The 22,286-nt window shown below is 36.4% G+C and overlaps 1 protein-coding gene across 2 annotated transcripts; it reads left to right on the top strand.

Annotated features, from left to right (window-relative positions):
• The first annotated feature begins 524 nt into the window (after positions 1-524).
• LOC103460608 (eIF5-mimic protein 2-A-like) lies at positions 525-12,656 on the top strand. Of its 2 annotated transcripts, XM_008402855.2 has the most exons (12): positions 531-654; positions 1,159-1,232; positions 4,170-4,346; positions 6,371-6,465; positions 6,556-6,621; positions 6,752-6,887; positions 9,259-9,368; positions 9,575-9,745; positions 10,055-10,201; positions 11,134-11,272; positions 11,532-11,654; positions 11,745-12,656. In XM_008402855.2, exons 2-12 carry the CDS (start codon positions 1,169-1,171, stop codon positions 11,774-11,776), a joined length of 1,260 nt encoding a protein of 419 aa, XP_008401077.1. In that variant the 5' UTR covers positions 531-654; positions 1,159-1,168; the 3' UTR covers positions 11,777-12,656. The 2 variants fall into 2 exon arrangements, with proteins under 2 accessions (XP_081460683.1, XP_008401077.1); XM_081604557.1 differs by lacking the exon at positions 1,159-1,232 and having other exon boundaries at positions 525-654.
• The last annotated feature ends 9,630 nt before the right edge of the window (positions 12,657-22,286 follow it).

Here is a 22,286-nt window from a genome sequence, read left to right as displayed (position 1 = left end):
AAACTTTTTTAGAGTTAGTTTAACATAAACATATGTCTGTTACTGTCATATTTGAAAAATATGCATGCATGTATCCTTCAATATTTGAGATGAATGTTAGGTTGGATATAATCTCTAATGATATTTGGGGAAAGTTCCTGAATACTTAAATTTACGAGATGAGCTTTAACGCAGCATTAAAGTTTCCCCTGAAGCCCACATGGACAGATTCATCATCCTCCTCCTCCTCCCGGCAGCACAATACCCCCCTCCTGTGTCTTAATTTTACATCGCAACGACTTGCTGACAACTGTCTAATGACGCTGGCTCAATTTGGCGTGTTCAGGACTGTAACCCTTGTTCAGTTGGAGATCCTCTGTATGTGAAGCATTTCTTCCTTCGTGTATCCATGTTTTGCAGGTTCTTCACAAATATAAAACGCTAAAAAAAAAAAAAAAAAAGCAAACAAAAAAATTATATCTCACAGCTTTAAGAACTGGAAAGTTGCTAATATTAAATTGTCGCTGGTATTGTTTTCTCTCTGTTGGGATGGGTAGTGCATGTGCGCATGCGCGCTGACGTCTACCGTTTCCTCTTCCCTATACCTGATTGAGCTGCAGTCCAGTTGTACCATATTTTTTCGACGGGCTGTTTTTGATCCAAAAAGGAATTTCGGTGAGTTTTTCACTGATTTTGCTCGTTGTTTATCCGAGCTGTGGGTATATATATATTCAACTGTTACGTCAATATCCGTTACGTAAATCAATAATTGCTAAACGGTCGGTGCAGTTTAGCTAGCTGCCTCAGATATTTCTACTTCTGTGAGATTTAACGCCAACTTATTGGTCTCGGCCCTGTTGTTTTGTCAAGCCTTAGTTGATTTGTATTTGTCAATTTTAAGCTAGATATACGTACTTAAAAATGTACTTCTTTATTAAGCAATGTCTGTGTCATTTTGTTAGTATAACGGAAAATAAATGCGACACTGTTGCTGATGGCTTACAATAGTGATTTACGCCCAGTTGTCAGGGTTTATAAACGCTTCGTTCTTCAAATTGTAAATCAACAAACTCGACTGCAAGAAATGCATGCCCTTAGTTAAATCACATTGTTGGTCTTTCCCTACAATGTAAATATTTATGGTTATCTCCAAGTCTTGCCTAACTTCTTGTTTTGCAGAGTGTCTTTTATGAGTAATCAAAGGCAACAGAAGCCTACGCTAACAGGCCAGCGTTTCAAACCTCGAAAAAGAGGTAAGCGTTACACTTTAAACCACGTGATTTTTGCATTTTGTTTTGGAATTTTAAAAGAAGTGAAATGCCTGTTTCTAAATAAATGCTATTTGACGTGTGCTGTTGCTGCTAACCTTTTCTTTAAATGTGGCATTATAGAGCAAATGTATCAACAAAAATTCAAGCTTACAATGAAATGGTTATTTTCTACGCTTTCAAATCAAGACACTACCTTGCTGCCCAGATTATGAAACCCATTTAGGTAAAGGTTTTTATGCTTGATGCAGAATATTACAAAAACCAACGGAAATATTCATAAATGGGAGAAGGATTTTGGAATCATTTCAATATCTTGTATGCTGCATTTTTACCTGGATTTACTCCTGATGTTGTTTTTGTTAACTTGCAGTTAGAGACTGTTATTTCTACTTGAATACCAGTGATTCTTGAGAATAGGGACAAAATGGGTTTTAATTTTCCCATAATTTTTTTTTTTTTATTTCTCAACCTTATGTATGCAAATATGACAAATAATGTTTTGGAAATGTAAAGATGCTAAGGTACAGGCTCTCAGTTGCAATCGACCTGACCTAGAACGTTGTCATCACCATCTGACAAAAATAAATAACTCATTTTACAGACAGATGCTTCTCAAGAAACAAAATAAATATTATTTAAAACAACAAAAAGGCCATTTGATGGAGTTGACACAGAACTGAAGGTGGTGACAAACTAGTGAGTAAAATGAAAAACTTGGTACAAGTGAAGTAATGAAATTTATGTAAAATACATTAAAATGAATTAATCGCACATTTAAGTGAGATTTGACAACAATTTCACTGAAAGAGTCAGAAAAACTGATGGAGTTGACATCTGACGGAGTTGACAAAATGCCAAACTACCTCAATTTATATGATGTTATTCTGAAGGAGGCCATATTGTAGCTCATCAGGTCCATGAAATTCTTACATTACACCAAAATTAAGCTTTTATTTCACAAAATTCCATAAAAGTTTTGTAAATTGTCAGTTATGGTGTTGACACATCATGGTTGTGACAAACAACTTGGGAATAAAAAGAAGAAAAAAACTAAAGAATAACATAAGCTAACCAGAGCTAACTAGCCCTCTTAGAAAAGGAAGAGAAAGGAAGTAGTCATGGGGTCCTCAGAAGTTCTGGTGCCCCCCAATAATGCCTGATTTTTTTTTACATTCTTTTCATGTCTGACATGTTGACAAAAACTAGGGACAAATTTCAATGGAGTTGTAAAATATATAAAAATGATTTTTAATTCAATTTATTGATACCTTTATAATTATTTATATGACTACTTATACTTAATTGTCATAATATATAATTTTAGTATTTCTTTAATTATTTTAAACTATTACAATGTATTGGGTTCTGCTCCTGGACAAGGGATTTTACAGGCATCATTCACCGACTACAATGTTTAAAATAAAAAAAAATATTCAGCAAATACTTGGAAAATATACATTGTTGTGCTCACATGACCCAGGTTAGTTTAGTGAGATATTCGAAAAAAATATATATTTTGTGTATATTTTATTCAAATTTTGTGCTTTATCCAAAGGACCTGTTTTGTCCCTATTCTCAAGAATCACTAGATGCACTGAATCCTTCTGTTAATTCTTTGCCCTACTTATTTACCTTGCATATTTGCTTAATATAATTACACCCTGGTATCAATTATGTATTTTAATTCTGACTATTACAGAAGTTATTTTGAAGCTCTTTTGGATTTGTGCAGAAAAGATCAGGATGCATTTTAATGACTGTTGTACTTGTACAACTACATGTGACCAGATCTTTAATCTTGGTGGACTTGCAGCTTGTGTTACAGTTAATGTGTTTCCCCCCTACATTCATGAACATAACAGAAAAAGAATATGTCACCGATACCTTTCAGAGCCATAGACCTTCTTTAAGTTAGAAATGGCACAATTCCCATGTCCAAATTCGAACCTGAAAAGAAGAGCATAGCATTATTTTGGAGCTAGCAACCAGATTGGCTCTTAATCAACTCTTTTCTTTGACATATTGTCCCCAACTTCTGCTACATTTAACAATGTATTTAACTGTAGAGTATATTTCTTATGTAATTGTATGTTTTGATGCATAATAGAGATGAATAATCATAAAAATATAAAATTTTTGTGACGCACTTTCTGCATAATTTTTATTTCACCTTGGCAGATGACAGCACAGGTATGTTTTATGAATAAAGTTGTACCAATTAAACTCCTCTCCTATTTGAGGGCTTAGTTAATGGCTCTAAACCGTTACTATGATTTATTGTCCCCATGTTGGCTTCCCTTGAGAGTACTCAGATTTGTTTCTCCACAGGTAGAATTGCACCTCACTTTTTACACCTCAGTTATGAAGTAAACTTTAGAGTACATTAAAGTTTAAAGCTTTTATCAATTAAAGGCCATTATAAAGAACTCTTTGTTATGAAGACTTCTGCATTTATATTCTTAAATTATCTTATGAAATTCAAGTGAATATGGGTCTCCTGAACCGATCAGAATAACTGGTTTATGTAATTTACCAGTAACACAACCCCATTACCCTATGGTAAAGTGAGCAGATTGTAGAAACCAACCTCAAATCATTGGCTGTTGCAGGTGGTACAAAATGTCCCCAAGGCAGGTAATTGGTGCATAGTTTAAACAAAACCTCTGGATGGATTTAGGTTAGCATTGTTTGGGTAAAAGTTGAAAAGCAGAAATCTCAAAGTTTGCCATATATTTGCGTAATGGCAATTTTTTACTGAAAGAAAAAGAAAAATCATAAATGTATTAAAAAGCATTGGTGAAGTTTAAAGAAGAAACTTTTAAGGGTCATTTGAGGATATTTATATTTACCTACTGGTCATAAGTGGTTGGCAATAAAACCATAAAATTTCTGTTTTTGTTTTGTCTTTTTGTTTCGTAGATGAAAAAGAGAGGTTTGACCCATCCCAGTTTCAGGAAAGCATTGTGCAAGGTCTAGATCAAAGCGGCTCTGATCTGGAAGCTGTCGCAAAGTTTCTCGATGCCTCTGGTGCCAAGCTCGACTACAGACGATATGCCGAGACTCTGTTCGACATCCTGGTGGCTGGAGGAATGCTGGGTGAGAGGGCTCGCAAAAATCTTTTCAAACTTTATCCGTCGTTAAGTTCTCAGCAGTGCATGAGTTTTGGTGCTGAATGACAGCAGAGTCTTGGGGCAAAGAGCACCAAGAGTGAAGCTCCTCCGTCCAAATCTGTGTCTGAGGTGAAACGATGGTTGTGAAATGTCTCCTCCAGCAGATCAACAAGAAGCATAGAAGGAGAATAAAGCTGCTGCTTGCTTATTTCAGCGTGCCTGTTCCAACATGTTTCAAGCAGGTAGAACATTGCTGATCACAAGTAAACAAAATTCTGCCGATTGGGTGAAAAAATTACATATCACCACTACAAACAAATGAAAAGTGAAATTAAGATTAGTGACCTTTAAACATCATCAGTTGGTGCCGGATTCAGTTTTGCTTGATAGTCAAACAACCAGTAACTCCTCCTGATCGGCAAATGTAGTCTGCCGGGTCTTTTTTTTTTTTTTTACAACTTTTTTGAACCTGCTTTCACAAAGAAACAGTGACTTCTCATTACCATCTCATTTTGGTGAAATGTATTACACAGCAAAATCAGCTGTAAAAGCGGTTTTCTTTGTTCTTTTCAAAATGTCAAACGTTCTGTTTTCAATTATTTCAATTTTAGGTCTTGAAAAGATTCAGATGTGCCCAGAATTCCACATTTTGTTTTAAATTTTCCTTTTGAGTAGCTTCATGTATTAAATTAGGCTTCCATTGTATTCCATTCCATTTATTTAACAAATAATTAGAATTTGTCAAATAATTGGACAAATTCTAATCAGCAGCACATAGAGCATTGATTATGTATTTGATCAGTGTTCTGCAGTTTGGGAATTTGGGTGTTTTTACTGAGTAGTCAATGTAGCAGAAGCGACAAGCTCTTACAAAAGGAATTAATTGACCTTCAATTGTTTTTGTGAACCAGCAAAAAAAATTCTACTACTAAGCTGTTTTCTTGTTATCTTTTTTATCTTCTTCATACTGTATCCACTTCCAGCTTCCTGGGCGAAATAGCAAAACATTCTTCTTTTCTCTTTTGTTTTAATCGCAGCCACAACTTTATCACAGTTTCCTCACATATAAGCATAACTTTAACAAAACAAAACATTACAGACCAATTAGGAGAAAAAAAACATTTCTAATCTGGATTTCTATAGTTTGCAACAATTTTACCAACCTGTGTGAAGCACAAATGACTAAAACATGTTGACATTCTTAAGAAATACGGTTCAATCTTTTTGTTTCAATTTCACATTTATTTTATTTTTTTATTTTTTTTAAAAAGCAATAAGCAGGTTAAGTTCACTTTGCTACATAACAGGTGTGCAACAGTATGGCATTTTTATCATAATCATGTGCAACCACTGGAGATAGTCACCTGACCACTCTGATAACCACAAACAGCATCTGGAGGAGACGGCTTCTCTTGTAGTTTTCTTTTGCACTTATTGAGAACATAACGTCTTCAAAAGGTCTTGCTTGGCTAGTTAGTACATGTACATTTAACAGCTGGAGTTCTTTGGGGATTGTAATATTTATTTTTTACGTTCACTCCCTTTATTTCAACTCTGCAATATAAAAATTAGTTTTTGAAGAAGGTAAACAAAACTGATGCATCTCAGTAGCTGTGTCAAACTGTAATGCATCGAATTACAGACAATCTCACGATCTCTCTTCACAAGCTAATGTCATATTTTCCAGCACGGGAGGTGTAGATTTAACTTTTCTTGGCTTGAACAGAGGAAAATTAGCAGCTGGCCAAAACTTATCAATAACCTCTATACCAACTTTAGTAGAACATGATTGTTCTCTTGTTTTAATCTGGTTTTTTTTAGCAATCTGCTGGCAATAGGTTTGTATTAGTTAACTAACAATCTTAGTAATGGTGATTGTATTTGTGGAACAAGATCAACAATAAGTAAAGTTTGCTTTGATTGAAAGAATAAAGGACATTTTAGGCAGAAATTGATCAAAAGTTTTAACTGGGAGATTAATGAAGTAGTAAAAAAAGTGTTTGTTTTTAGCCCCAGGTGGTACTCTGTCTGAAGACATGACCTGCACAGATTTCTGTGTCTTCAAAGCACAAGAGGACATGGAGACCATGCAAGCATATGCACAGGTGAGTAATCCAATTTTCAGGTGAAAAGACAAAAAATATCAATATTTTGTAAACAAAATTTTTCCATACAATCATATTTTGTATTTGTAGGTGTTCAACAAGCTCATCAGACGTTACAAATACTTGGAAAAGGGATTTGAGGAGGAAATCAAAAAGGTGTGATATTTTACAAGAATCTTCACATCCGTTACCATTTTGTCTTACATCTACCTTTAAGTGGAGGAAGCGACATTGTTTTACTGGATTCAGCCAACAGAATTAAATTCATGTGCTTACTGTTTGGCAGCTGCTGCTGTTTCTCAAGGGCTTCACAGAGGCTGAACGCAACAAACTGGCCATGCTCACGGGAATTCTGCTGGCCAACGGCAATGTCTCTGCATCCATTCTCAGCAGCCTCTTTAACGAAAACCTAGTCAAAGAAGGTAACGGTTTAATCTTTCTCTGGTGCTTAGTGCTTATTTCCTGTCTTCACAAATTGGAGTCTGCAGGCTCTTTAGCCTGGAAATTATTCTACCTTCTATTGTTGTAAATCAAAATGTATCTCCATCTGAAATAAATGGTGATTGGGAGGATGATGACGTGAACTCTCGAGCAACTCGAGTGGACTGAGTTTATGTTTAACACAACGTAGCTATTTAATATGTTAAGAATATACAAATCTCTTAGTTGTGCTATTTCAGGTTTACACCAGTTCACAATTAAAGGAAAATAATGTTCAAGGTAACAAATTGATTTGCCCTCTGATTTCACAGTTGGGTTTTGGATTAAGTTGTCGTCGTGAGGTTTAGTGAGCGCATGAAATGTACACCCTCAGGTTTAGCCGCACACTGTTTGAAAAAGTTCAGCACTGCTTTATTCAGTTGTCTGCTTTATATTTGTGAACAGCTGTTCAGAAACCAGTCACATGTGCTGTGTGTTATCGTAGAGCGTCACACTTCTGTTTTTACAAGTATGTCAGTTTCTGCTGTTCATGCTTGTGTAGTTTCCTTTCCACACAGGCTCAGGCTTGAATTTCTCGGCCAGATTTATTTCACTGTGTGAATAACTGGACTTACAAGTTTAAAGTGTTCTAATCATGTGTTGATACTTGTTTAGCAAACTTTCTGATTGGTTTTGTGGACTGAACAAAAATCAGAATTGAGCACCTGCTGTATGAATGTTGACCTTAGAAAAATATATGTGTTGAGAAGAGGGTGAGGGGAAATCTGTATAGAAAAGGAAAAGCTTGAAAAGCTTTTTTTTAAGTAAATGTTTTCTTTTATTTACTGTCATGTGATGGCAGTTTGTTTTGCTCTGATTATTTTCCTGAAATAAGTAATCTGTGAATCTTCATTGCTGTATTTGTTTGTTAAGTCGTTCGATCAAACATTTTGTGGGCATCATAAATTGCTCTTGCTTCTGGCAGTCAGAAAAGCTTGTACCAAATATGCAGATAAGCATGTGGCTGGGAAACATGAGACTATCCTCAAGGAACTGAACAAATGAAATGGCATCTGATGAAACTGTTAAATTGAAGATGTATTGATACAAGAGATTAATCAAGCTATCTGCTTGGATTTCTTCGCATTTTAAAAATCTCTTTAAGAACTATAAATAAAAGCAAATTACTATTTTATTACTTGATAAAGACTTTACAATTTTTAAGCTGCTTAAAGTCACAGAGCAGTCTCTTAATCACTGCAAATGTCAAGTATGACTAAATTCTGCAAGTTATGGGACAGTGAAATGTTTAAAAACAAAAAAAGAGTGAACTATAATGAATGACAGAATATCTCCCTTTTCAAGATGGATATTAAAAAAAGACATTCTGTAACATTCATTCAAAGAACCAGTCTTGTTAAATCATTCATCCATTTATTTTAACAAAACAGGAGTCCTAAGAAGCCCTCCTGTTGTAATCCATCAGTATTTATTAATATTAGCATAAGAGGCTGTCAGTGTTACGCAGCTCTGCTGCTAAACATGATTTCTTTTGTTTTTCTAAATATCAGAATGATTACAGTGAACACCTAAAATGTCTTTTGCATCTTACAGTAGTAATTTGCGTGTTTAGTGACATTAGCATTTTTAGCTGTGCTTGCTGTTTGTATTCTTTGTAGAATTAGGGTAGTTGTACCTTAAGTGTGGAATATACACATAGATTCATAAATGTCCAAATCAAGGCTGTTCAATGACTGTCACAAAGAATCAAAGAAAGCAACATAGCTGGAGCAACAAATAATGTTGGTATTTGTTCTAATTTCTGTTTTCTGCTCTCTTCGAAAAAACGATAATGTATCACATATGTCTACAGGCTCAGATTAGCAAGAAGCCCCCCCAAAACAAAATCTTGTTCTTTGTATGAATATTGACATCTATTACATGCTTATGCTATTAACTGTTGATAAAGCAATGCAGATGGTGGTGTGAGGTTTGCCTGGCTTTGACTTGGTTGTTTGTCTTTTGCTGGCTGCAGAAGTAAAAGGTGGCCACACACAGACGGCAACTGATGAATAGACTCAGTTAATCGAGCACCACCCATTATCAGTCACTTTACCCTTAAAACTTGAATCTTCAAATAGATGGACTGAATGGTGGCCTACATCACATGTTCATAAATACAAAGTTATTGAAATGCTATTTGTTGAAGTCATTATATAGATGTTACCCTGCCATATCCATCTCCATCTGCTTGATGGTCTTATGGCAATTAAAAGCCGCAGACTTACGCTTACCGATGTATTAAGGAGGCCTAACTTAATCCTGGTAGATCAGTGTGCAGCAGCTGACTCACATTACCATTCATTTGTTCAGGTGTTTCAGCCTGCTTTGCCGTGAAACTCTTTAAATCCTGGCTTTCCGAGAAGGACATAAACTCAGTTGCTGGCAGTCTTCGGAAAGTTGGCATGGACAGCAGACTTCTGGTGAGAATGACACATTTAATACAACATTATTACAGCAGAATTAAGTCTTAAAGTCTGTGCGCTTGGATTATGAGTTGTTAAATAAAATGAGATTAGTTGAGACGCCTGCTGAATGTTCTGACATTCAGCAGTTCAAGTTTTAGTTAATGAATAAAGTCTGTTTCTGACCAAAAAAGTCCTCACTAAACATTTCACTCCTTTTGCAGGAACTGTTTCCTGCAAACAAACGCAGTAGTGAGCACTTCACCAAGTACTTTAACGACGCAGGGCTAAAGGAGCTTTCAGACTTTGCCAAAAACCAGCAGTCTATAGGCACACGCAAGGAGCTACAGAAAGAAATTGAAGATCAGATGTCACGAGGAGACCCCCTCAAGGATGTAAGTCCACTTAGTTTTCCTGCTTTCTCTGACACTGGGTTCTTTTTATGTAGCACACTGCCGAGACTAGCTCTGAGAATCGCTTTCTTCTTGACCTTTGTCTGCCTTTGTCTTGAGGAGTGGCTGCAAAATGGGTGCAGTGAATCAATGAAAAGTTTCTGCAATCCACTCAGCCTCGACAATATTATCACCTCCCGCATGGTTCTCTGAGGATTCCAATGCCTAACACATCTGGAGGGTTTGATTAGAGGCGCGATAATGCACATGCTGGCTTTGGTTTGTCTGCATTGTTGTTAATGTGTTCGACAGATTATTGCATACACCCGAGAGGAAATTAAGAAGAGCAACATCTCAGAGCAGACAATGGTTGGACTGATTTGGTCCAGCGTGATGAGCTCCGTAGAGTGGAACAAGAAGGAGGAGCTGGTCGCAGAACAAGCCATTAAACACTTAAAGGTGACAATTTAGTTACGTTTTGTAACGGTCTGCATTCTCTATTTAGCTTGTGAGAGTATAGGGAAGCAGAAATGTAAAGAAACTTGACCGGGTCTTTAAAGTAAAGATACTTCTAAATCAATGCAACTGTAGGTTTATTATTTAGAAGAGAGCATTTACAGAGTCTTGGAAAAGTATGCATACTCCTTTGAAATTGTTTGCACTTTAATGTAGTTTAGTTTATTGGAGTTTTATGTAATAGATGTCCAGTACCCTGGTTGCTAATACCCCTACACAATACAACACACTCAGAAGTCTCCTAATTATCAAATTAACACTTGTGGAAGGTAATTCATGAAAAATCCAGGTGTTCTGTGAAAATATTTAAAGAGTATTAATGAACAAACAGCATAATGAAGACCAAGGAACACCAGACAGGCCAGTGATAAAATGGCAGAGAAGTTAAGAGCAGATTTTGATTATAAAAATGTATCCTGTAGGGTTGTTTCTCTTTTACAGAGGTGGACAGGAAGCTAAAGAGAAAATGAGAGAAAATGTGTTAGAGACTGTTACTCACTCGAGTTAACATCCTGCAGAACAAACGTAAAAACAGCCAGAGCTCTAATGAAAGGATTTAAATCAAAGCATATTAATCTGTTAGAATGGTTCAGATCGAAGCAGAAGTTTCTCTTTTCAGGTTTTTATTAATGTGATAAAAATGTTACAAACTATGCCTTATTGTACACTGTTATAGACTTTGTGTTCTTCAATAGAACAAATTTGGAAAACCTTTGTGTATGAATACTTTTCTCACGTACTGTATTTAATCAATAATTTTCACCAACAAATTTGAAAAAGTGTTGGATATTAGAGAAAATTCACACTTTTTAAAAGCCATCAGATTTGAAAACTGAAAATTCTCTTGTAAATCCATAAATGTCTCCCTTTCTCAGCAATACAGCCCACTGTTGAAGGCTTTTACCTCCCAGGGATATTCTGAACTCACACTTCTGCTAAAGATCCAGGAATACTGCTATGACAACATCCACTTTATGAAGGCCTTCCAGAAAATTGTTGTTCTGCTCTACAAAGGTGAGTTAATTACGCCCATACGGCTCCTGGTCCTGTGTTTGCCTTTTTTTTGTGCGGAAAACAGTTTGTTTTGTGTTGGAAAGCTATGAATGCTGCCAGATGGCCAGAGATTATAGCCAGAAAGTTTGTCTTGATTGATGTCATCAACCAGCCCTGGTGAATAATTTTTTTTCCTCCCCCACAAGCACCTGGGGACGCATCTGTGCTCCTGGCATCAGGTTAAAAAGATGTTGTTTCTGTTTTTAATTTATGTTTCAAGCGGACGTTTTAAGTGAGGAAGCCATTCTGAAGTGGTACAACGACGCCCATTTGCCCAAAGGAAAAAGTGTTTTTCTGGATCAGATGAAAACTTTTGTCGAATGGCTTAAAAACGCAGAGGAAGGTAGGCCACTCACTCATTCACTCTCTAGCTAAGCTGCTGAAGTGTTATTTAGATTATTCTGTAAACTAACCTTTATTTTAATCATTCCAGAGTCCGAATCAGAGGAAGAAGAAACAGACTGAGGATTCCAATCGACAAATTCAATCCATTATTTCAATTTAACTATACATGAGATCCTGTCAAAGGATTCTTCTTTTTTTTTTTTTAAACAGAAGTCCCTCTATGTACTTTTAATTCTCTACCTCTGCATATCAACTGTCATAGAAGGGCTTTGATATTCTTCGGACTTGCTTCCTCTATAAATCAATACTTGTACTTCTCTTTATATTTCTTAAGGACACAGTCTCAGTGCCAGATGGAGCTGAATGGGTATAAACTATTCTTTTCAAAAAAGTTTTATCTTTTTTTTTTTTTCTTTTTGAGAAAGGCCGTTTCCTTCTAAATTATCCGGTTTAAGAGATTTCAAAGTTTCTGTCTTTAGTCAGTTTGCCAGAGGTCCTTATGTGTAGCCGTGATATGCTGGTCGGGCAAAAGACGAACTGTTTTCTGACCTCATTTTAGATCTCTGCCAATGATGTGACAACATTTGAATTTACTGCCGGTTTTTAGATTCAGCCTTCATTATTGGTAATGGAGCTATGCCATTTTACACAATCATGTTAATGGTGGTAAATGTTGCCCCTCAAAGTTATTTTTGTTTTTCCAGAAAATCTTATGTCATTTTTGTAGGGTCTTACTCTTATAAAACAAATTTTAAAATAAAGAAGCTATCGTCCTGAATGTAGCGTTTGTTTCTGCATGTTAAAAGGCAAAAGCAGACGCCTTAAATTGTTGAAATTTTATTAAGATACATACAACAACATTTTCAATGTATTTACCTTAAAATTCCCAACAATAATAGCTCAAAGTCTTCATACCGGTTTAGGGGGGAAAATGAACCTTTTAAGATTTTTGCAGCCTTGAAAATGGTTTCTTCCATTAAATTCAATTTTTTTCCAATTACCTCTGACATGCCTTCCCTGTTCCTGCTGAAGAAAAGCATCCCCACAGCATCATACTGCCACCACAATTTACAAGTCACAAGGGATGGTGTTAAATTTCTGCCACAAAGCATTTTGGGGAAAACTACTTTCAATTTCTTTTTTGTATAGGTTTATCACATAGTTTGACATTACTACTCTACATTACAATTTTGGGTGTAACTTGGCAGCGTGTGAAAAGGTTCCTGTGGTATGAATAGGTTTTCAAGGGAGTGTACAATGCAACCCAACTCATGGAAACGATCATAAGCAGACGCTCGTTTGAGAGAGTTGCATGTGCAGAAAGACATATAATACTTCCTTACTGCCCGTGTTACTGAATGTTTCCCTAAAACTGTTTCTACTAGTGGATTTCTTCTTGAATATCATAATCATCCCATCAGGAGAAGCAGCTTGACATTCATAACCTTAAGTGCAAACAGCAATCTCAGTTTCTTCACTGTTACCCCACTTTAAATCATCATTACGACGCAGTCAAGGGTGTAGAAATGAGAGCGAAATTATTTAAAATGTTATCGACAGGTCAATAAAGATACACTCAGAAAGTCTGAAAGTATATTCACCTGTCCAGTTTGGTGTATATGCACATATAAATGCATAATAAAAGGATTATACAACCCAGCCAAGCATTATCAGATGATTATCAGTTTTGCTCGGCACCAACAGATGGCAGTAAACCCTTTAGAGATTTTCCCTCCCCCTATTAAAGGATGTCAGAGTTTTAGAATCAAGCTCAACCAGAAAATGCCATTTTGAAGAAACCCGACTAAAGTATTAGACAGAGCTACAAAGTATGCAACATGAGTATTTTCTCTTCCTCTCCGTCTCAGGAGAATTTGTTTTCCTTTTGGTTTTATTTAGTCGCGCAGCAGAACATGAAACAATTTGGGAGAATGACATGCCGGCTGGGGGAAACATGACTGCTTTTGAGATTTCTGTGTGAGCATATTTAAGTGCATGCAGCAATGATTGCCTCCTCCCCACTGCCATCACTACCAACAACATGAAACACACATACACACCCTCGTACGGTTCTAAACATCTTAATGGGACTATTCTCTGTGTGCTGCCTTCCTGCTCAGCCGCACGCCAAGGACTCCTCCCTGCACAATGAGGAATGCTGTGGTGCTATAATGAGGTGTCCAACCAGCGTCCTGACATATCTGCTTGTTCTGCTTATTTGCCATTTTTAGCAATTACATCTGCTAGATTTACAGTAGATATTCCAGACTGTTACCATCAGTAGACCCACCTTCATATTGAAGTGCCAAAATTGGTGTGGTTGACATGAACGTGACCTTTTCTCAATACCCTGACATTGCTCTCATGTTCATTTATTGCATTAACATGTTAATGCAAAATATTTTAGAGCTTATGAATGCATATTTGCTTCTTTTTTTTCCATTTTAATGACAACTGGTCGATTAATAAATAGACGAACAGAGACGGGCGTTGGACTTTCTGCTTGAAGTGAGCAGAGCGGCAAAATGTGCCAGGGAATGCCAGGGGAGTTGTGGAGAGCAATTATTCTGAATTTCACACTGCGGCTTTGGTCAGTAAACATGACTCTGACTGCAATGCAGACCTCATCTGAATAATGCTGTCAGAAAACGGAGAGAGAGAGAGAGAGAGGCCAACTGTTTGTTTGAATGTGAAAAGAGAGACTTGAGATAATTACTCAGTTTTGAACAAATAAATAATTTAGAAAAAGAAAAAAAAAAAGCTGCCCTACCTCACTCCCACCCAATCGTGCGGTGATGTGCCAAGCACAAAAGGAGCTCTGTTTTTGTTACGAGCAAGTTTCAAGTGAGAGCAGTTTGCTTTGCATTTTAAGCAGCGTCGCACGCCGGGCACAATGGTTTTTTCTGTTCTGCTGTTTTTGTTTTTACAGACGAATCAGGCAAACACCAGGTTTATCAGCCAGGTGAAATATGGAAATGAGCCTCCACATGTTTGCTTGCTAAATACCACCGGTTTGTCCTCCACATCAGTCGTTGCAGAACATCCTACAGCAGAGCAGCTTTCCTGCCCTGCTGCAGTCACGGACAGCTGAGCACCTCTGTGACAGCAAACGGCTGTTAAGCGCATAAAATACCAACGGGAAAAAAAAGTGCTGTTATTGATGCTGTGGGGTGAATTCTAACAGTTATACTCGTTTGGTCTTCTAGAGGCAGAAAGTGATGGCCACAATAATTGGACCCTTGGTAAAACATTGTAAATGTTTTGTTTATTGCAGTAATATCTTCTGAAACAAAAGCAATTAGAAAAAGCCAAATTGTATGAGTAGGCTGATTGAGAAAATGCCATACTTTTTTCAAATTGATTAGATCTTGGACTTGGTAATTTGGTTCTTTGGGTGTAAATATGCTGTAACACAGTGGACAATTTCTGTAAGCCAGCTGGTCGCTAGGTTAAACGAGAATCCATGAAAACCACCAAAGATGCCTTTAGACGGCCGTAGCAAGGACAGGCATTTTGTGGTCCTCATGTTAAGTTAACCACAGTATCTCCCTGCCTACTAGTTGTTAAAGAGACATTCCAAGAAAACATGCTCCAAGTTCTTTCATTAGAACCGGAAATGTGGGTAGTTTGCTAATACTGCTATGGCTTTTGTTGAACCTGTGTGATTTGGTCAAATGAGATTGACAAACATTCAAAGATATTTGTGGCATGAAGCAAAGAATAATTGTGTAAAAGCAACTCCTGCCTGTTAAGTACAAGGAAGAATCTGTGATGCTGTGACGTCTATTCTCCTCCAGAGTTCCTAGTTTGAACTTGGGGGTATTATGAACTTTGATGTACCAGGACATTTCAAGTTAAATTGTGGAGGTCTTTGCTTTCAGAAACAAAAATGAAAAGGGATTTTTATAGGATTTTTCTCATCCAAACACAACATTATGGTGCTCTGAGTCCCCAAACTAAAATCCTTGAGAAAACCCAAGCGGTAAGCTGAAGAAAAGAGTGTAACAGAGAATTCTGGGTAAAAGAGTCCTCCGTTTCTTGGAAGTGCATTGAGAGCAGAAGTACCAATAACTTTGAAAAAATCATGGATTATTCAAAAATATTTTCAGTAGAATACTATGATTTCTTAGTAGAGTTATTTATTTTAGGTTATTTAACTCATCTAACATGGCTGCCGTCAAAAGCTTTTTTTTAAGCAATAGCCTGGTAATTCCCATCAATAATTAACAGTCTTGTTGTCGAGTGTTGCCAGTAATTAAGACAAGTTTTGTCTTACAGAATTGTAAAAACGGCTGGATTATCCTGTTTGTTAGGACAGTTAAAGTTTTTTATAACTGCAATATAAACTCTTCTCCAAAGTCAAAAAGGTTTTATGAGCTGTTATAAAATGAGGTCATCTTTCAGTTCAAGTAAACATCTCTGCTCAGGCAGATATTTTGTCTTAAAAAAAATAACAAAAACATGAATAGGAAGGACACAAGGTCGCCGTAGATATTAAGGAAGAGTAACAAAGGCTTAATGGATTTCAAAAAATGTGTCAGAATATGAGGCAAAATGTTCCAAGGCATGTCCATTTAATATTAAATGCATCTAATTATTTGACAGTTATTCATTTCCTCGGTTGTTGACCTGAAATTTAAGTTACTGTATTATAATTATGATAAAACAGCCATAGCTACAATTCGGACTATGATTTGATTATCTTTGATTGAACTGGATTTATTTGAACCAACGTTGGACTGAACCGGATTTTATATAGTTTTGTAAGAATTTGACCTGCTTGTCTTGTAAAAGTACTTTGAGATCAAATTTGTTACATCACCTTGCAACAGTATTTGTATAACTTAAACTTTGCACAACCACAAACCAACATGTGTTTTTATTGGAATTTGATATGATCAACCAACCAATTGTGACCATAAGTCTAAAAATTAAAGTTTTGTTTAGTTTTCTCCCACTTAAGTTACAGCTGTACATCTTATAGGGTTTTACAACCTTTGCACAACCAGAGACAAGACATCTTGTTTATTTGTTCTATGCAAAATAATTAATCCTCCTGTATACTGGAGCTCTGGCTTGAGACCTCAGTCTTTTGCAGTGTCTAAAGTGTTTTCTTTCAGGATTGCCCAGTTGTTGCCTCCTTCTATCTCTCCATCTACTCTGACCAGCTTCCTTTGCTGCTGCTGAGAAATCCCCTCACCCAGCACCTTCTTCCATGTTTGTTTGTGCCCTACATGTTTTGAAGCAAACTGAAACTTTGTATTTTCTTGTAACAGTTACTCTCCACCGACCCATAAGATTTTTGTGGAATGCATGAGTAATAAATGTCCTTTCAACAGAATGCCCCACATGAGCTGGGAATCTGAAGCTCCTCCACAGTTGGCCCTCTTGGCAGCTTCTCTAATTTATGCTCTCCTTGCCATTTTAATTTAGATGTACAGCAATGTCTTGGTTGGTTTGGAGCAGATTGCCTGGAGTTAAATATGTTCAAGACATGGGAACTAGAGTACTGAATTTGAATCATTATCAGTTGAATTGAAGTCAAACATGCCATGAAAAAGGTCATAAACGCCTCCAAAAGAGCATACAGCAACTTTTCTTTTCATTTTTAATATCACTCTTGAGAATCTAGCTGAGAAAGCAACTTGCTGCTAAATGGCTGGCTCCTAATATTTGCAGGGTTTTACTGAATAACATGCCTGGAGTTGCACACTGTGTGAGAGGTGCCACTTAATTTATGTAACGACTCAGATGCCAGTTAATCTCAAAACTTCAAACCGAATGCTGTCGAGTGATAGACTGTGACTTTATACAAGGAAAAGTGTTTTATGCCCTGTAAGCATTTCTGTTATGAACCACCATTTCTAGAGTGCAGCTGGTGAGTCTTACAAGCTTAAACTTGAAGAATGTCTCTTATAAATGTTTGATATTTTTGCTTCAGACCTGTTGTGCTCTTTACTTGCCTGGTCAACTTTTAGTTCACAGGTAAAGATATCTGCCCCCTTCCACTTCAGACCCTCTCTCCCTTAACCTGAAAAACAACTCTTGAGTTCTTTTCAGTTTTCAGTCATTCTCTCTGAGAGTGAGCGCTTCTGTGCAAAACAAAGCTTCAGAAAGCCTTGCAGCTACCACACAACCATTTAGAGCCTCTTACAAAAGCCTGAGAGGAAAAAAAAAATTGTCAGAAAATTTAAGAGTTTTGACAACTGATCTGATTTTTTTTCCTCACTTTTTATGTAATTTTATTAACATGCTTCACTTTTGCAGTCATGCCCAGAATGATACACAATTAAAATCAGATATTAACCTGCACAAAAAATACCTGACTTGATTTTTCTAAGTCTGATTTTATGTTATACAATAACATATAGTGGGTTCAGACGTCCTCATAATGCCAGGTTTAGATCCTCTCATTATCAACCAAAACAAAATGACCCCCTGCTAACTGTAAATTGGCTATCCTTGTTCCTGACACATTTATTAATTTCTCAAAATCTTTCCACCTTCCTCAAGCTTTGTGAACCTTCACCCCTCAGGGGAGGCTCAACAAGTTAAAAAATGTTAAGTTATTTGAACAAAACATCACAGTGTTACAAAAATGACTTTGCCAGGTTATTGGTGATATTCTGGCTACTTTCCATTTTTATAGCTTACAGAAATGTTGCTTTTATTTTATTTATATATATATAGGAGAAAAAATCATTAATCAAATCTTACAACCCTAGTGGGAGCATCAGAGTTCTTGTGGGGAAGGATTTATTGATGCTCAAAGTTGAACACACATCTCTGAGTGACCTGTTCGTCAGCCCCGTCTAAAATAAGAGCGTCTTCATCCCCTACAAGCCCCTCTGACTTCCTATGTGAAAACGCATGGAGTGTGTAATGGCCTGACTGTGAGAGTCCAGGGATCTTGCAGCTAGACTTAAGTCAACACTGAGTCTCATCACAAACATCATTACTTTCTCCTGGCCTGTCCTTTTCCCTCTTCTGTGGCCCAGGTCTGATAGCTGTGTACAAAAGACTGGGCGCAAGGAGACGGATGGCCTAGTTTGATAAAGAGTAATCGACTCAAGGGTTGCTATTTGCTGGGTAAGAGCTTGTCTGCGGCTCCATATCCAGAGGATACCGCTTTTTGAGGCATTTCAAAGAGCAGAGTTTATTAACATCCCAGGCATTTGGGTTCACACTGCTTATTCAAGAGTTTCCGCTGATTATTCAAACGCGCAGTGATTGTCATCTGGGTCTATCAGGCCACTACAGGGGGTACAGGAGCCAGATTTATTTGAAGCAGAGCCAAAAATACAGTGTGAGTATTTTGACATGAGTCCTCCTGGGAACACCAAAGTTCCATCACAACATTTTGGCTGTGACAAACCACATTGATAACTTGCAAATGGAATGAAAGTTAGCATTTCCAGAATGTTTTAACGAGTCTCCCCGGAGTGCACCGTAATGACTGTGCCTCTGGAATGCAGAGGCAGCATGCAAGTGTTGGGTCTGCATGCAGACCCTCAGCTTTCCTTTTGCCCGATCCTGCAGCTGTGGCTCTGGGGAGCGAGGCAGACTGTGTGAAGACATGAAAAGTCCTTGACAAAACAGTTGGTTTTAAATGAAATGGCAGAATTTGCAAGAGGGATCTACTTAATAATTAAAGTGGGTATAAATGTGTGGGTGTGTGCGTGTATAAACATATCTATATGGATATATCATAAAAGGTTTTCGAAATAAAACTTATAACCTATTTGGAAAGCAAATTTTAGTGCTGTTTTGCCACTGCTTGCTTTAAAGCCAGAGGTTTGTGTTACCACAAAAATGTGCTATAATATAGAATACATATTAAGTTATAACACAAATGCTACTGTATTCATTTCTTAATGCATAATTAGCAAGATAATAAGGTAAGTCTCAATAACAACCATTAGACATTACCTACTGAAATTCCAACTGGTTGGTTGGGAGGCATTCTTCAAATTAGGCTTTTCAGTCAAACCACAAAAATACAGATTACATTTTAAATTAAGTACCTGAATAATTTTAATCGAACATCTGATGGCTTCTGATGGAAAATAAAGTTTTGTTTGTTTTTTTCTCAGAATAATGACCCAAAGGTTATGGATAAATCCACTTTACTTTTTCCAAAAGCCTTTTAAATTAAAGGTTTGATATTTAGGTACAAAAAATATGTTAGATTATGCAACTCTAATAAGAAAATAATTTATTTTACACTGAATGAGAATAAAAGTGGTAATTTTCATATCTTTATTCAAGCATCAGATAGCAGAATGTTGCAGCTTAAGTATTACTTTGTTCAATCTGTTTTGTTTTGTTTTTCATTCTTGTACAGAGAAGCAGTTTTATCTTAAAGTTCTAGTTTTTACCCGATCTTAGCATGACTTTTACAGCTTCCTTTCGCTGTCATTTGGACAGCAGAAATTATAAGCTGAAAGCACTGTGATATATTTTTATGGCTTCCTCTTGCTAAGTGAGAACTAGAGTGCTAATTCTGGTGCTTGCTGCAAGCCAGGCAGGAGCAGTGATTTAAGGACAGGTGTAATGTGCTCTCTTTTCTCCGCACTTATTAAAACCTGGTTGCTGCTTCTCAAGATTTCTCACACTTTTCAAAGGTGGATGACAGCAAAACCTACTAATCTTCATCTTGTTGAAAGAGGGATGAAAATGTCAACTCTTATATCTTTGTGCAAGAATTAATAAATGCATGAAAATGAAGGTGATGAATTTAATTGTGAACATACCAACTTATTTCTTTGCATGTATTCCCAATGCAAACTTGTTCAAAGAATCACAAAGCTTTAACTCCATGGTCAATTCTAATGGCTGTCACTTTGAAATTGTTTACAGGTATATGTGAAAAATTAGGACATCCCGTAAAATAAATATATTTGGACATGTGGCTATTTGATTTCGATTATAGTGGAAAAAATAAACAATTTCAAACAACAAGCCTGAAAAACAGCTATAAAAAAGATATTTCTGGTAAAAAATAAAAAAAATAACACTCCTAAATTTATTCCAACTAAAACTGGTTAAAATGAACATAGGCATCGGTGCACCTGATTAAAATATTTTACTTGTATTGTTCCTTTTCATTTTGAAGGTGTTTTTCCCTGTTTAAACCTCAGACGTTTAGTTTTGTGTGCTCCTGTCTGTTAAAGTGAGCGTTCTGTGAACACCAGGGTAAGATTGAACGAGCTGTCTGAGGCCTTCAGAAAGAACATTGTAGGGGCTTGTGAGTTTGGTAAGAGATTTAATGAGGTCTCAAAAATTTTAAATCCACTATTCAACTGTGTAGAAAGTTTATATTATATTTTGAGGACAGTCAAAGCAGTTAGCCAGTCTCACTGTTGAGCAATGTTCACCTTGAAAACAGGCTTCAAAATGCCAAAAGAAGACTCCGGAAACCCTAATGTCATCACAAGACTCAGCTTTTTGCTTTGGTTGATATGAAAGTGCCTGTCTTCATAATCAACTTATGAATTTGTAGAAAGTCCAAATCTTTTTCTCAGTGGAGATGCTCTGATGTGACTGAAAAACACTTTTGCATACAAGAAACTCTCCAAAGATGAAAGTGAAGACTGGGGCAGACTTTTTCCAGACATATGTAAGGAACTGATGGTTCACTACAACAAGAGTCTCATTTAACTAAAGAGGTTAACGTTTGATGTTGACCAAACTTTTTTCTCAGCTAAAAAGCATATTTTAAATTTACTTTCCTTAACAAGATGAACAAGATTCACTTTTGTTGTCCACTTTATATGAGGTAAAAATAAAACTTATTACATATTATTATGCATACATCTAATTTGAACGAGCTGTATGCTTAATAGGGTCTTCATTTTTTTTTCTCATGGCTGCACTTTTATTTAAAAAAAATATGTACTTATTTGGTCAACTAAGTAAAATACTTGAAAACACTTGAAACACTTTCTGTTTGTCTTACGGTTTCAGAGATTAAAATAACACTCTTACAAATGGGTATTGTACAGTACAATATATGACTCAAGACTGAAGTGTCCATGAGCTAAAGCAATTAGTATTAAACTGAGTTTGTCTTTTGATTTCATCTTAAGCTAATTGACTATTTTTAACTTGCAATATACAAACGTGGCAGCACAGCAAATTGAGTATCTACCGAGACAACGCAAACTCTTTCGGTGTCAATCTGTTATTCTTCTTTCCTTTTTTTTTTAACAACTATGCTGTGAGCTTTAATTTTTCTGAGGGATTTTTTGACCTGCAAGTGCAGATGGCTTATACAAACTAATTTAAACTTGGATGATATTATTCTGTCCATTAAATTGTATAATAGAAAATTACTTTTTTTGAACTAATAACATTAATTGGCAACCAACCTTTTTTTATGCCATTTTCTCTATTTTAATTTGTTATAATATCTCGTAATCTTTGACTGGTTGCCAGCTGAAGTGAAACATGTAGAGCTTTCTTTGAGTTCAGACGGCAGTCGTATTCCCCATAACAAATATAATGATAGTTTATGGTGTAGCAATTTGTTGATGTTTTCAAACAAATTGGTGAGACAATTTTTTTTTTTTCCTTCCAAAATAGGGCGACTCAAAATTGCTGTCTTCCACTGCTGACAATCAAAACAACA

The sequence above is a fragment of the Poecilia reticulata genome, chromosome 2, assembly GCF_904066995.2.
Source record: "Poecilia reticulata chromosome 2, P_reticulata-male-v2, whole genome shotgun sequence".
Classification (NCBI taxonomy): domain Eukaryota; kingdom Metazoa; phylum Chordata; class Actinopteri; order Cyprinodontiformes; family Poeciliidae; genus Poecilia; species Poecilia reticulata.
The sequence above is the reverse complement of the archived record's forward strand: the minus strand, read 5'-3'. Positions and strand labels throughout refer to the sequence as shown.

Bases quoted from the DNA above. Each gene is read 5' to 3' on its own strand.
- LOC103460608 (XM_081604557.1), top strand. From the start codon at position 540: ATGTGCGCATGCGCGCTGACGTCTACCGTTTCCTCTTCCCTATACCTG. The intron at 6,466-6,555 runs GTGAGTAATCCA...TTGTATTTGTAG, and splicing joins CCATGCAAGCATATGCACAG to GTGTTCAACAAGCTCATCAG. The intron at 11,655-11,744 runs GTAGGCCACTCA...TAATCATTCCAG, and splicing joins GCTTAAAAACGCAGAGGAAG to AGTCCGAATCAGAGGAAGAA.